The sequence below is a fragment of the Artibeus jamaicensis genome, unplaced genomic scaffold (assembly GCF_021234435.1).
Source record: "Artibeus jamaicensis isolate MK-2021 breed Jamaican fruit bat unplaced genomic scaffold, CSHL_Jam_final contig_589, whole genome shotgun sequence".
Classification (NCBI taxonomy): Eukaryota; Metazoa; Chordata; class Mammalia; order Chiroptera; family Phyllostomidae; genus Artibeus; species Artibeus jamaicensis.
Genome location: NW_026521896.1, coordinates 1790670 through 1804626, shown reverse-complemented (window position 1 = coordinate 1804626; position 13957 = coordinate 1790670). Strand labels below are relative to the sequence as shown.

Below are 13957 nucleotides of genomic sequence, written 5' to 3'. Positions count from 1 at the left end.
GGGCAGGGCGGGAAAGGCTGCGGGCACTGAGGGTTGGGCGGCGTCTCCTGCGGGACGGGGGGGGGGGGGTCACGGTCCCTTCTCTGGCCCCGCACTGTGACGCAGGGCAGCGAGCCCCGGCTTTTTCTTCCGCACACAGCAGGTTTGTTCTCCGGAGAATCTGCCGCCGTGCGCCCAGACTCCATGGGAGGGAGGCCTGCGAGAGGCAAGAATGAAAACAGAGCCCCACTCCCTACTTTGCCCCAGAATTTGGGCAGCTGGGCTTACTGGTAAAATCGGGGGCTTGATAGAAGGCCGAGGGTGTAAATGGACAAGCTTTTTGTTAAGAATAGCAGAAGTAATTCCAGAAAAAATAGCTAGCAGGTGGGGGGGGGGGGCACTGGCTGCCTCCAAGCAGGGGGTTCCGGGGCAGGGTTTCAATGGCCTGTCCCGCTTCTGTCTGTGGCCTTTCTCGGTCACACCCCCGCCAATGCCCTCCTCTCCCCCTCGGTACCTGTCTGCAAAGCCCCACCCTGGGCAGTCACTCACCTTCTGGCATTTTTTTTTAATCCTCACGCGAGGACATTTCTTTCCATTGCTTTCAGAGAGAGAAACATCAATTGGTTGCCTTCTCATCTGGGCCCCAACTGGGGTCCGAACCTGCAATCTGGGTATGTGCCCTGACCAGGAATCGAACCTGCAAAATTTCCGTCTGTGGGAGGATGCTCCAACCAACAGGGCCACCAGCCAGGGCACTTTCTGGGCACTTTTAGTGGAGAGAAGCACGCAGGTGGGCTGAGTGGGTCAGGCAGGCCTGTACGAAGCGCCCCCTAAAGCACCTTTCTCCCCTCTGCCATTCCCTGACCTGCTTAGAAGCTCAATGTGGGTGGAGAACATGGAAGAACATGAGCTTCACCTTCTGCATCTACAATCGGAAGCAGCCACCTCCCCTCCCGGGAACACAGACCAGGGGCCGCTGTCCCAGCCCCAGGACTGCCCCAGGTCCACTGTGCTCTTTCCTGGTCACTCACAAACTCCCGTCGCCCACAGCCTCCCTCCACCCCCGAGCCCTCAGTGCGGGCCGCTTCTCCAACACTGAACAGCGGCACTTCCAAATTTGTCTTTGACTAGTAGTAGTCTTATGGCCCGTTTACTTTTTCAAAAATTTACTGGCATTTTTATTATGCAAATTTGGGCTCATTCAAGTGCTCAAGAAGAGATCGTCCAATGTCTACGCATGTTTCAAAAACCTCATGACCACCCAGCTCCAGGCAAGCCACCCCACGCCTCCTGCGTAACCAGGGGCTGCATTTCCCATCTGTGATCACCTTGCCTTTCTGTGTAGTCTCACCACACACAACCATACTGCTTGTTCCCGCTCAGCGTGGAGCTTCACACCATGGGACTCACACTGGACTCTGTTGGGACTCGCTGTGTGGCAGCGTCCGAGGACGATTCTGTTGTGTGTGCTTCGCTCCACACACGCTACCCATTTTCCTGCCTCAAGGACGTTTCGGGGTTTCCCCATCTGGGCTGTTAGGAACATGCGCTCCTGACCATGCTTGTGCACGGCACCAGCGTCTCTGGAACAGAGACATGAGCGTACACCCAGGAGTGGAGCTGCTATGTGCACCCTCGATCTTGCCAGTAATGACATTGTTTCCCGACCTTGCTGAGTTGGCCTTGTTGAGCATTTTTACATTTCCAACAGGTTAAAGGGTGTGGCATTGTGGCTTCCATGTTTTTTCTGTGATGTGCCTGTCCATGCCTCTCAGTTTCTCTATGGGGCTTTCACTTCAGTTCTTTACGTTTTCTGGACTGAGGGCCTGTCAGCTGTTGGTGTTGCTCCCCACTCCACAGCTTGTCCTTCCACTCGGGCAAGGAGTTCTTCCTGTGAACGTAGTCGAATATATTACTCTTTCCCTCTGTGGGTACACAGACAGCTTCTCGTGTCTTGTTTAAGAAATCCTTCCCCAACCCAAAGTTATAAATTGTTCTCTAGAAACTTAATTTTCTGCCCTGGTCAGAGGGACTCAGCTGTGTGGGCATTGTCCCACGAACTGAAAGGTCGCTGGTTCGATTCCCAGTCGGGGCACATGCCGGGTTGTGGGCTCAGTCCCTGGGGCGCAGAAAGCAGCCAATCGCTGTTCCTCTTTCACACCGATGTTTCTTGCTCGTTCTTATTCCCTCCCCCTCTTTCTACAACTCAAGAATAAGATATTAGAAGCTTAGTGTTCTCTTTACCACCTAGTCCGGGAGAAACAGAACGGACATGTGCTGCCGAAGTGAGCACTGGAGAACGGCAGTGTCGGCCAGACCGTGCTTGCCTTCCAATGGAGACCGCGGCGAGGAAACCCAGGGAAGGCTGAGACTTGGACAGGCCGCAGTGGAAGAATCAGGAAAGGCCATCAGGACCAAGGATGGGCTGCCCTGGCTGGTGTGGCTCAGCGGACTGAGTGCCGGCCTGGAAACGGAACCTGTGCTGGCTTCCCGCCGGGCGGGCCCCCGGGTGCCAGCACTGTATCTCTCCTGAAGTTTCTCCCCCCTCTAAAACAATAAACCTTTTTTTTGGGTCTAACGCCCGCATTCCTAATCACTGTGTGTGGACGTGAGAGCGGTCGGTACAGGGAAGGAGGCTGGTTGGAGGATCGAGTCGCTGGAGATGGGGTGCTGGCGGGGGCTCTGTGGGTGCCCCGGACCGCCAGACAGACAGACCTGTGGGTCCCAGGGCACAGTAGGCCTGAAACGTCACCGGAGGAACATCGGTGGGGGCAACAGTGACGTAACGAATGCTGTTCTCCTTTGGGCACATCCTGAGAAGGCGGGGTGCTGGGAAAACAGGAGGCAGCAGGAAGGAGGAAGACCAGGTACGAGACGGACCGACTGCCCCGCAGCCCGCGTGCACGGGGGCTGCGCAGGGCTGCTGAGGACAGGGCGCTGCGGTCCTCACGCCCACGCCCGCGGGGTCGCCAGGAGTCGGGGGCGGCACGACAGCGCCCAACACACACGCGTGTAATTTAAACTTTCCTGTGGCCACGCTTTTTAAAAAGTAAAAAAAAAGTGAAATCGATTTTAACAATTTATCTAATCCAATAAATACACAATGTTATCTCAACATATAACCAACATAAAAATTACTAGTGAGATATTTTACATTGTATTTTTCATAGTAAGTCCTCAAAATCGTGTGCCTATTTTATGCTTATAGCACATTTGTGTTTGGTGCTGTTTTCATCGGAAGTGCCTCATTGGCGTTTAGACTTTGTAACATTCACAGCAGCACAGTCAGGCACGCGGGGCCCACGAGCTCTGGTGCACCACGGCTCCCCTGTAACTGCAGACCCCCCGCCGTGGGAACTCGCAGCCCTGGGTCCTGTCCTGGCTGCTCCCCCCCCACCCCACCCCCCAGTTACAAAGCAGTAACTCTGTCTGCCTTTGCCGCTGCTACTGTTCTCAACAAACAGTGCAGAGAGAAGCACCTCGTGGACATTCGCTGAATGAATAAATCGGAATCAACAGAATTCGGAATTTTCTCCTCCCTGCAGAGTTAGATGACCCCATGGCTCTAAAGAGAATGAAGCTTCTGGGAAAGGGTGATGTCCCCCTTCCAGGGGGACGTCTTCTCCCATCTTCCAGGCTGAGGGGCAAAGGAGCCATTTCTGACCCCTCTGCTCGGGTCATATGAAACACGGAGGACAGCCAGCCTCGTGCCTGTTCTCATGCCAAACCTGCACCCACACCTGTGCCCTGACCCACTCTCTCCACTCAGTCCTGACTTCCTGGAGCTGCTTTTTCGTAATGCCAAAGGCAGTGGGCAGTGGGGCTCATGTTGTAGCTGTGTGCCTTGGACTACTTTCAACCTGATGAGGATCTTTCCAGAGCCACACAGAGCCTCGCCAGGACCAAGAAAGAATGGGACCGGGCCTGCTCTGACCTGCATGATGATTCAGGGCACGGGCCCGTCCCAGCTGTCCCGGCTCCCTGGAGCGGTCTGGCCTCACTGCCCCTACAACCTGCAGGCCCGAAGCCCCTCCTCTGCCACTGAGTTCTTGCCTCTGCTCACCGCCTTCTGTCCTCCCCCCACTCCCGAGCCCCTGACCACTCTGCAAGGCCCAGGGCATTCCAGTTCCTCCACGAAGCATCCGGACTGTCTGTTCCCTGCCGTGGATGCTTTGTTGCAAAGCCTCGCGCCTGCCTCACCCTCCTCCGCACCCTGGACTCTGAGCAGGAGGCGGGCGGAGCCCCGGTGCCGCACCCATGTGTGGCCATGTGGGCCAGGTTCGCTGAACTTGCAAAGGGCATTTACAATGTGCAATAAACTTAAAGCAGAAATGTAAAAATGTTCACTTCTCAAGAAGTAAAATGATCTCTTAGGAGGCAGGAAAAGACAGGGAGGACAAGAGTGGTTCTCTAAGGCAATGGAACCCCTGCCATGCTCCCACAGACATGCCACCCTCGGGCACAGGTCTGGAGGTGAGGCACCGCGGGGCTGCTGCCACCTCCCAACCCATGTGCAGATTAGTGGGTGGCTGGCACAAATTCCTGTGAAACAACAAAGTTATTTGTTAAGTTATCTCCTAGACAGATGATTGATACATAGTTTTAAATCCTAGTGAGTCTTTCTACCCCTGGAAAATAACAACAAAGTGAAATTGTGTAACTGTTGAACAAATTTAATAAAATGTAAAAGATCTACGCTATTGTATCTCAACACTCCATCCAGCAATTAGAGAGCTCATACCTAACTTTTACACGTGACCAAGGACCAATGCGAGGGCCACTTGTTCACCTGAAACAATGCAGGCCCTAGCCTGGGTGGGGGGGGTGCAGTGTGGTTTGTAACATGTGTTCCAGGATTCCCCCCTTCCATACCACTGTCGAGGGTCCTCTGCAGCCTGATGGCCCTGCGTTCCTCCAGTAGGTTGGCACATGTAGCCTCCGTTGGCTGGCACATGCACGTCAGGCAGTCCCGGTGCATGGTCCCGAGAGGCTGGGATGGCCCACTGAGGAAGCAGCACAGAAGGAGCAGAGCCATGGCCCCTGGCATCCACCTCGCTGGGCAGTGGGCAGGGACCCCCACCTTGCTGCTCCGATTTGAGGCTCTCAAAGTGCGAGGGGAATGATGTGACCCTTGAAAGATTCCCTTCCCAGGAGGATACAGAAAGGTTTAGGGAGATGGCAGAACGGGTTTTGTACAACTTCCTGGGACACACGTACCAGCCAGCACCTTGTCTCCTACCAAATGATGAAAGGAGACTCAGAGCTTCATCCCTGCTGCTTCCACGGATGGCCTTATCCAATCAACCTCAACCAGCGCACAGGCTGAGAGCGCAGTCCCGCTGGGCCATTCCCTCTGGTGCTTCACAGGAGCCCAGAGACGGGCCAGTTCGTCAGGTCTGCACGGCAGTGTGGCCTGAAGACATGCACTGCCTGAGACATCATTTACTAGCACATTATTAAAGTAAAGCAAAATATAAAAAAAAAAAGATTAAATTGCTCAAATGGTTTATTTCTTCCCTGCCCTGAGGAGAAAAAACGCAGCAGCGTTAGGTAGGGGTCTGCCCTGCCTCGTCCCGGGAAGGCAGACCTTTCAGGCTGAGGAGCCCTAGCCCAGGGGCTCCCACGGACTCTGGCGGGCGGTGGGAGGCGGCCTCACGTCGCAGTAGCTGAAGCTGCAGCCAACCAGCACGTCTCCCTGAGAGAGGCTGCCGAGGCAGGGATCCTGGATTTTTCTGGGGTCCTCATCCCACACACCTGTCCTCTCCAGGGTGGCCTGCAGGAGTTCTCGGATTCTTTGGTTTTCCTTGGAGGTAGATTCCCAAACAACTTCAAGCTCCCCCTCCATCTCCCTGACAGAAATAAACAAAACAAAGGAAAAAATTTTAAATAGCACAATTAAAAAATACTTATAGAGCCTTATGAATCCTAAAGTAGCAAGAACTCGGATGGAAGTGTGTTTTACATCAGAGAACAGAGCCCATTGGGCGCAGGGGGTGTCCAACCCTTTGGCATCTCTGGGCCACACATTAAATGCACAAACTCTGACAAAAACTGATGAGCAAAAGGTTTTGAGTAAATTTGCGATTTAGTGCTGGGCTGCAGGTGGCCTGCGGCCCGCAGGCTGGACACCCCTCAATGAAGCAAAGGCCTGGAGTGTGGAATGAAGCGTGAGCGTCCCCTGGACGTCGAGGGGCACAGGCCGGACACCTCTTGCCGTTCCTCTCTACACGTTGCCTTTTCCTTTATTTTGGCATCAATGCACATATCCTTTGTTTCTCTGTAGAATCATTAGGCATAAAAAGAACATAAAATACAATAACTGAAGTGTTAATAACTGCAGCACAGTGGCCTGGCCACGGGCGCCCACGTGGCAGGGGCCTCTGGGCTGCTCCTCTGTCCCCTTTACTTGTCCCCACTGTGACCTGGCCAACGCCCAGGCACCTTCCCGGGCACCGTGCCGCCCACAGGGCCACCCACGGGCCCAGGCACAAAGGTGCAGTGAGGGCTAAGGAGGGAACCACAGGGGGTGGGGCTCACCAGACACCGAGAGGCTGCCTGGACCACGTGCCAGGAGGGCGAGTGCCCGGAGGGAAGCCAGGAGAAAAGGAAAGAGCGGCAACGCCGTTTTCCTGCGGCAGGACTGCGTGACAGGCACCGCTTGGGGCGCGAGGAAACGGGGACCAAGGTGTCCGCATCCTCAGGTGGCCGTGGTCCACTGGCCGACAGACCAAGACGCCAACCCCCACCTCCTCGGAGGATGAGCCCCGCGGGGACCACGGGGGAGAGAACAGCAAGCTTCGTGATGGGCGGAGGAGCCGGCCCTGCGGAGGGACACCCCCCCCCCAACACCGCGGGTGGCTGTGGGAACGCACAGAAACAGCGTTACCAGGGGCACTTAGCCCTGCTGTTCGGTACTCAGTTCTCTTTCCTTTACATTTTTCTTTCTTTTTTATTAATTCTAGAGAGAGGGGAGGGAGAAAGAGAGGGAGAGAAACACTGATGGAAGAGAGAAACATCAGTTGGTTGCGCTGTGCATGAGCCCTCACTGGGAAGCATGCGGCCTGACTGGGAATTGAACTGGTGACCTCTCAGTCTGCAGGATGCTGCCTGACCGACTGAACCACACCCGCTGGGCCGGTATTCACTTTTCTCGTGAACTGTGGCTTCCTTCCAGGAGGGCCACTGAGTACTGGGTATCATTTAAGTATACCATGCCCCAAAAAATCCCAAGCTTCCGTTTTCTAGCACAAGAAACGCCTAGATGATTGACAAGTTACAGCAGTCACAGTAAATGTTGGGCTAAACTCAACACAAAGCACAGGGAATCTCTGAGTGAGAAATGCGGATGAAACTGGAACCTCAGAGGTAGGTAAACAAAATGCTGGCGTTGCTCTGAGGACAAAAGCCCACGCCGGGGACCCCACTTTCCACAGAATAAAGACGAGGTTTTGGGCCCATGAGAACGGGGTGACAAAACCCCCAAACTCTCTCGTATCCCCATTTCTCCTCTTCTTCCCAGATACACTCTGCACTGTGTTCCACAGTTGGGGAGAAAAGTGAAGGCACCTGCAGGACTCTCGAACGGTTTGGTGGAAAATGTGCCCACCTTCCAAAGAAACCCACCCTGTGAGGCTAAGAATCTCCTGTGCTCAGACGCGTCTAGAGTTTGCGTCTGTATTGTTCTCCAGGAGCGGGCACCCCCCAGACCCCGACTGGAGTAGACCGAGAGTAACAAGCCATTTTTTGAGACAATTGGGGAAAAAAACCAATGGATGGGTTAAACAGTACATTGGACACAATAAAAGACAATTAGTAAACTGGGATGTTGAGCAGAGAGAATCACCCAGAATGCAGTTCAGAGAGATATATGCTATTAATAGGTTGTGTACTAGCAATGTAATAAAGGTGTTGTGCATATTTTAAAAGTCCTTTTGTGTTCTTTTTCAGTGTATAGGCCTTTATTAAGTTTATTTCTAGGAATTTTATTCTTTTTGCAATTGCAAATGAAACTGTTTTTCCCCTGCCCATTTCTTTTTCTGAAATCTCCTTGTTAGTATATAGAAATGCAATGCAATGAGGGGTTTTTTTTTTTTTTTAGATTTTATTTATTTAATTTTAGAGAGAGGGGAAGTGAGGAAGAGGGAGAGAAATGTCAATGTGTGGTTGCCTCTCACATGCCCCTTACTGGTGACCTGGCCCGCAACCCAGGGATGTGCCCAGTCGGGAACTGAACCGGCAGCCCTTTGGTTTGCAGGCTGGCACTCAGTCCACTGAGCCACACCAGCCAGGGCTGTAATAAATTTTTGTACATTGATTTTGTATCCTGCAATTTTACTGTATTTTTTGGTTCCTAGTAGCTTTTTGGTGGAGTCTTTAGGTTTTTCTACATAATGAACTATGTCACCTGCAAAAAGTGATGATTTTACTCCTTCCTTCCTAATTTGTATGCCTTTTATTTCTTTCTCTGCTTGATTACTCTGGCGATGATTCCAGTACTATGTTGAATCACTGGGGAGAGTGGGTGTTACTGTCTTATTGCTGATCTTAGAGAAAAAGCTTTCGGTTTTTCACTATTCAGTATAGTAGTATACTATAGTAGTATACCATACTCAGTATAGCTGAGGGTTCGTCACATATGGCCTTCGTTATGTTGAGTTACTTTGTACTCATTGTATTTCAATCATACACGGATGTAGTATCTTATTAGATGCATTTCAGTGCCTACAGATATGCTCGAGTGACTTTTACCCGCCACCTTCTGAATGCGGTGTATGTACCGCGCTGGACCAACCGTGTGCTGACCACCCATCCTCGTGCCCCTGGAATGAACTCCGCTTGATTGTGATGTGTTATTTTTTAAATGTATTGCTGTGTTTGATTTGCTAGTATTTTGATTAAGATTTTTGCATCTGTATTCATCAGAATTATTGGTCTGCAATTTTCCTTTTTGTGTATGTTGTCCTTGCCAGGTTTTGGTTCAGGGTCATGATGGTTTCGTAAAATGAGGCAGGAAGTACTGCCTCCCCAGTTTCTGTGATCCTGGCGCCACCTTCCTGTAGCCAGAATCCACTGCAGGGCTGCTCGGAGTTGACCCAAAGGTTACTAAGGGGCTGTGCCAGGATGAGAGGGGGGAAGGTGAAGCAAGTAAGCAGGTCTGCAGTTCTGCAATTCCTCATGGCTTTTGCTGCAATGAATACAGACCACTTAGGCTGCAAAGTTTTTCTGGCCCTTTGTTGAGAGACGATTTTGTTGCCTGGGGGGCCAAAGAGGTGTGGGTTGGGTGATTATCTGTATGTGGAGTCCTTTGCTCAGTGCTGGAGTGCTGTGATTTTTTTGCACCATTTCCCTGCCCCTGACACTGGGCGCAGCCTCAGTGTGTGCCAGCCGCCCAGGTCCCACTGCTGTTTCAGGTGCGGTCTGCCCAGTGCGGGCCGCACCCCCGCTCTTCACTGCTTTCAAGCTTGCCGAGGCTGCAACAAGCTTGTGCGCACCTCTGTAGCTGTCCTTCTCCACGCTGCCCCCCCCCCCGCCTGTCATCCCTGCTGTTCGCTCAGATACTCCCTCCTTCAGGGGTCTCTGTGTGATGTCTCAGACGTGCCCATGTGCTGAGCAGGGAATGCTGGATTGAACTGTAACTTCAAGGGGAGAGACTTGGACAACCTCTCAGGCTGCCATGCTGCTGACACTGCCACATGAAAGACCCTTTTGCATTTCTTACAACAGCATTACTATAGTCTATTTTAAAAACTATTAATAAAACTATGCCCTGGTCCTGGCTGGTGTGGCTCAGTAGATTAAGCGGAGGCCTGTGAACCATAGGGTCACTGGTTCGATTCCCAATTGGGGCACATGCCTGGGTTCTAGGCCAGGTCCCCAGTTGGGGGTGTGGGTGAAGCAACCACACATTGATATTTCCCTCTCTTTCTTTCTCCCTCCCTTCCCCTCTCTCTGAAAATGAAGTCTTTAAAAAAATTATTAATAAAATAAAAGTGGCTCCAGGTTGGACATTTTTTTTTTGTTACCAGAGAAAAGCAAATGCAAATCTCTGAAGAACATCCTCAATCCACACAAATCAGGATTCCATAGGTTAAATTCAAGCACATACGTTTTCAGAGTAAAAAATAATTACTATACATAGAAGAAAATAAGCCATATAGGGCAAAAGTTAACAAAACCAGATTCAATCTCTCCCAAATTTCACACACTGGAATTGCCATACACAGAACATAAAATAACTATGAACAAAATGATTTTAAAAATGTACAAGGAGCTGGAAAAAACTATTCAAAGTCAGAAAAGGCAAGGACCTACATCCAAGATTGCTCTATCCAGCAAAGCTTTCATTTAGAATGGAAAGGCAGATAAAGTACTTCTCAGATAAGGTCAAGTTAAAAGAGTTCATCATCACCAAGCCCTTATTATATGAAATGTTAAAGGGACTTATCTAAGAAAAAGAAGATAAGTTGTCATTTACAAACAGTAAAATGACAACAAACTCACAACTATCAACAAGTGCACCTAAAAAAAAACAAAACCAAAAACTAAGCAAACAACTAGAACAGGAACAGAATCACAGAAATGAGATCGAATGAAGAATTATCAGTGGGGAGCGGGGGAGAACTGGGGAAAAGGTACAGGAAATAAGTAGCATAAACAGATACAAAATAGACAGGGGAAGGTTAAGAATAGTATAGGAAATGGAGAAGCCAAAGAACTTATATGTACGACCCATGGACATGAACTAAGCGGGGAGGGGGGCGGGGGGGATGTGGGAGGGAAGGGGGTACTGGGTGGAGGAGAATAAAGGGGGGGAAGGGACAACTGTAAAGCATAATCAATAAAGTATACTTAAAAAAGAAAAAAGGCAAGAGAAAAGGTAGACCATTTTTATAAAAATTACAAAACATAACAGGAAAATAAACAGAGAAGGCAATGGAATATGTTGAGAAAAAAAGCCTGTCAAGGTACGATTTGACACCCAGCAAAAACAGTTTTACAAGAATGGGGTCAAAGCCAGTGTTTTCCAAAAACCAAAAACTAAGAAAGCTTACTACCAAGTAACTATCCCTAAAGACACTTATAAAGAATTTAGTCTAGGAACAAGGGAAATGATTTGAGAAATAAGGTCTGAGAAAAAATGTTAAAAGATAAATTGAGTCATATAAAATTTTTGAGGTTTTTGTAAAGAAAAGTCAATTTGAATTGGGCAGCATCCAATCTAGCAGATAGAAAAAAAACTCAAAAGAGCTGCTTTTATAGGCAGAAGAGAGCAGAACCCAGGAAGTCAGACGAGGGAGCAGTGCGGGCTGGGTACTGCGAGGCCACTCTCCTTGAGGGAAGGGGCCGGCAGGTCAAGGGCGTGACCAGTGCTGACTGGGGGAGCCCTGTCTGACTGGTGCAGGACTCCACTTCTGGGAGAGCCAAAACTAAATTCAGTCTTGGTTTGAAAAGCATCTCCATTTTGGGCCTGTTGTCTTATTTTTAATAATTAGCAAGCAAAGAAATGTAGGTAAAGTAAGACAAACAACTGTATAAAAACTAGTAACAATTAATTTGGGGTGGTTAAAAACAATGTCAAGATAGCTCTTCCTCAGCCTCTTCATGTCGTTTTCTGCAGTGACACTAGATCACAGCACACAGACCGAGGGGGAAATAATTAGTGCAAAGCATCTGGGAGACATCTTGCATCTGGGAGAGAAATGTAGAGGTGCTGATTAAATTTATATTTTAATGTTAAATATCCATGGTGAAATTTTAAGGATAACCACTCAAAGAACAAAAATAGACTATATAACTTTTAAACAATTAAAGGACAAAAAATGGAATGCAGATAAAGTGAAAAATAAAGTTCCATTCTATTAATGCAATTCTAAACCTGCTGTCTGGCAAGACACTTGGTATCAGCTCAACTCTTTACCAAGTGACTATTCCCGGTGGTAAGAACTTCTGTGACTACAGAAACCTCATTATGGAAGAACTCATTTTGCCTGACATGAAGAAACATCTGGCAAAAGGAAAACAGGTAACTACATTCTTCACGACATCAGATACATAGACCCTATTACAATCTGAAGAAAGCACATCTGGACATCACTCTTATTCTTTTGCAGCATCAGTCTGCATCCCAGCCTGCCAAAGGCAACGCAGCCTTTATGAAGAGGCGGACCTGAAGTGTGCAGGACCACTAGCTCCGCCTTCACAGCACATGTGCTATTACCCAGTGTTTTAATGCACCGGCAGTAGCTCCCTGTCACAAGTTTAAAGAATAAAGGTATAACTGACACGGCACCTTATTTCCACAGAGAACACAATGCTTCTCTAGTCTGAGGATTATGGTCTAAAAGGGGAGATTTTAATGTTCTTGGGGGTGAAAACAAATAAAGAAATTAAACATTTAATCAAAAGTTCATATTAGGCTGGCCAAAAAGTTCATTTAATTTTTTCCATTAAATAAGATACACGTTTTTCATTTGCATCAATAGCTTTATCGATCGGGATATCCTGAGTGTGTCGTCTATCTCCCACTACCGGCTTCTCGTGGGTCGAGGCCGGGGTGCTGCTAAACATCTTCCAGTGGTTTATGTGGGGCCTGACACAGCCCCACAGCAAACAAGTATCTGGCCAAAATGTCAACAGTACCAAGAAATGTCACAATCACTTTTATCATGTTCCAGCAGTCTCAGCACCTTCTCCATGTGCTGCACAAATCTTCTCTTTCTTTTTGCATTTCAGTTGCATATTTTCGTCTATCTTCACTATTAAAATTTACCAGTTTCTATAGGTTTTTTTAAAAGGCACATGGTGTGACAGCTGTCACAATGCCATCTGACAAAGCTGTTCTGAATGAAGTCAAAGACAAGTAAGGACTGCTCCAGCCATCCTGTGGGGAAAACTAAGTGAACTGTTTGGCCAACCCAATAATATCTTCCAACAGAATTGAATGAAACAAAAATATCAATGGGACCGAGGAGGGATTACAGGCGACGAGGAGCTGGGATCTAACGTGCAGCACGGCGACTACAGTTAGCAGCACTGTGTTGTGAACAAGGAGGTGGGGGAGAGAGTGGGCCTTACGTGGTCTCCATACACCTCCTCCCACAGTGTAACTGTGTCGACTTTACTGTGGCGACCACTCTGCATACACACATGTGTCAAGTCATCACACTGTGCACCTTAAACTTACACAATGTTACATGCTCATTGCTGGGGGGACATTCCCCCCCCCGGTGCTTTTCTTAAAAAATTAATTTTTGTTCAAGTACAGTTTTCTGTTTTTTACTCTCATCCCAGCCCATGCCCTCCCCCCCGAGTAGGGGGGACATTTTAAAAAGAAAACAAAACAAGGAGCAAATAAAAATCAAGACCAACATTAAACGCAGATAGAACTAAAATGCAGAAACAAAAGTAAGCAATCAATAAAACAGATCTAAAGGGTTTACTTGGAAAATTCTACCAAACCTCCCCAAAATGAACACATGACACGGGACCAGGGCTTCCCCACCTCTTCTGCTGCAGAGCCTCGTCCAGGACGTCCTGCTTGTCCCGCAGCAGCCGGTGGAGGTGCCGCATCTCCTGCTGGAACTGAGCCGTCTTGTCAGCAAAGTCCTTCTGCTGTTCTACCAGACAGTGACTAATGTCATTCAGCTTCAGTGAGGCCAGCTTCTTGTACCCCTGGTGGAGGAGGAGGGACTCTGTGAGTGAGGGGCGGCTGCTTGCAGCCCAGGTCGATGGCCTCCAGGATGCATTCCCTACCCGCCCCCTCGGGCTGTCAGAGACCAATGAGCTGAGTGAGCCCTGGACAGGTCTGATCTGGTAGGGCAAGTCCGGATCATAAAAGTCATATAAAGTAATAAACAAACTTCACGTATAATAAAACCAAATTTCTAATTTATATCATGCTACAAATTATTTTTATATGCAATAAATAAAAGAGAAGGACTTGGCAAGATGTCATACTCTACTGGCAAAGAAATGACTG

At 49.2% G+C, this 13957-nt stretch overlaps 1 protein-coding gene across 4 annotated transcripts in view; it reads right to left on the bottom strand.

The window, feature by feature from the left end:
- Positions 1-5467: 5467 nt before the first annotated feature.
- Positions 5468-13957, bottom strand: part of CEP89 (centrosomal protein 89) — an 85166-nt gene continuing 76676 nt past the window's right edge. For all 4 annotated transcript variants that reach the window (XM_037139133.2, XM_037139130.2, XM_037139131.2 and 1 more), the window contains 2 exons: positions 13481-13650; positions 5468-5828 (listed from right to left, as the gene is read on the bottom strand). In XM_037139133.2, coding sequence (XP_036995028.2) covers positions 5585-5828; positions 13481-13650 — 414 coding nt within the window. In that variant the 3' untranslated portion in view covers positions 5468-5584. The remainder of the gene's footprint in view (positions 5829-13480; positions 13651-13957) is intronic.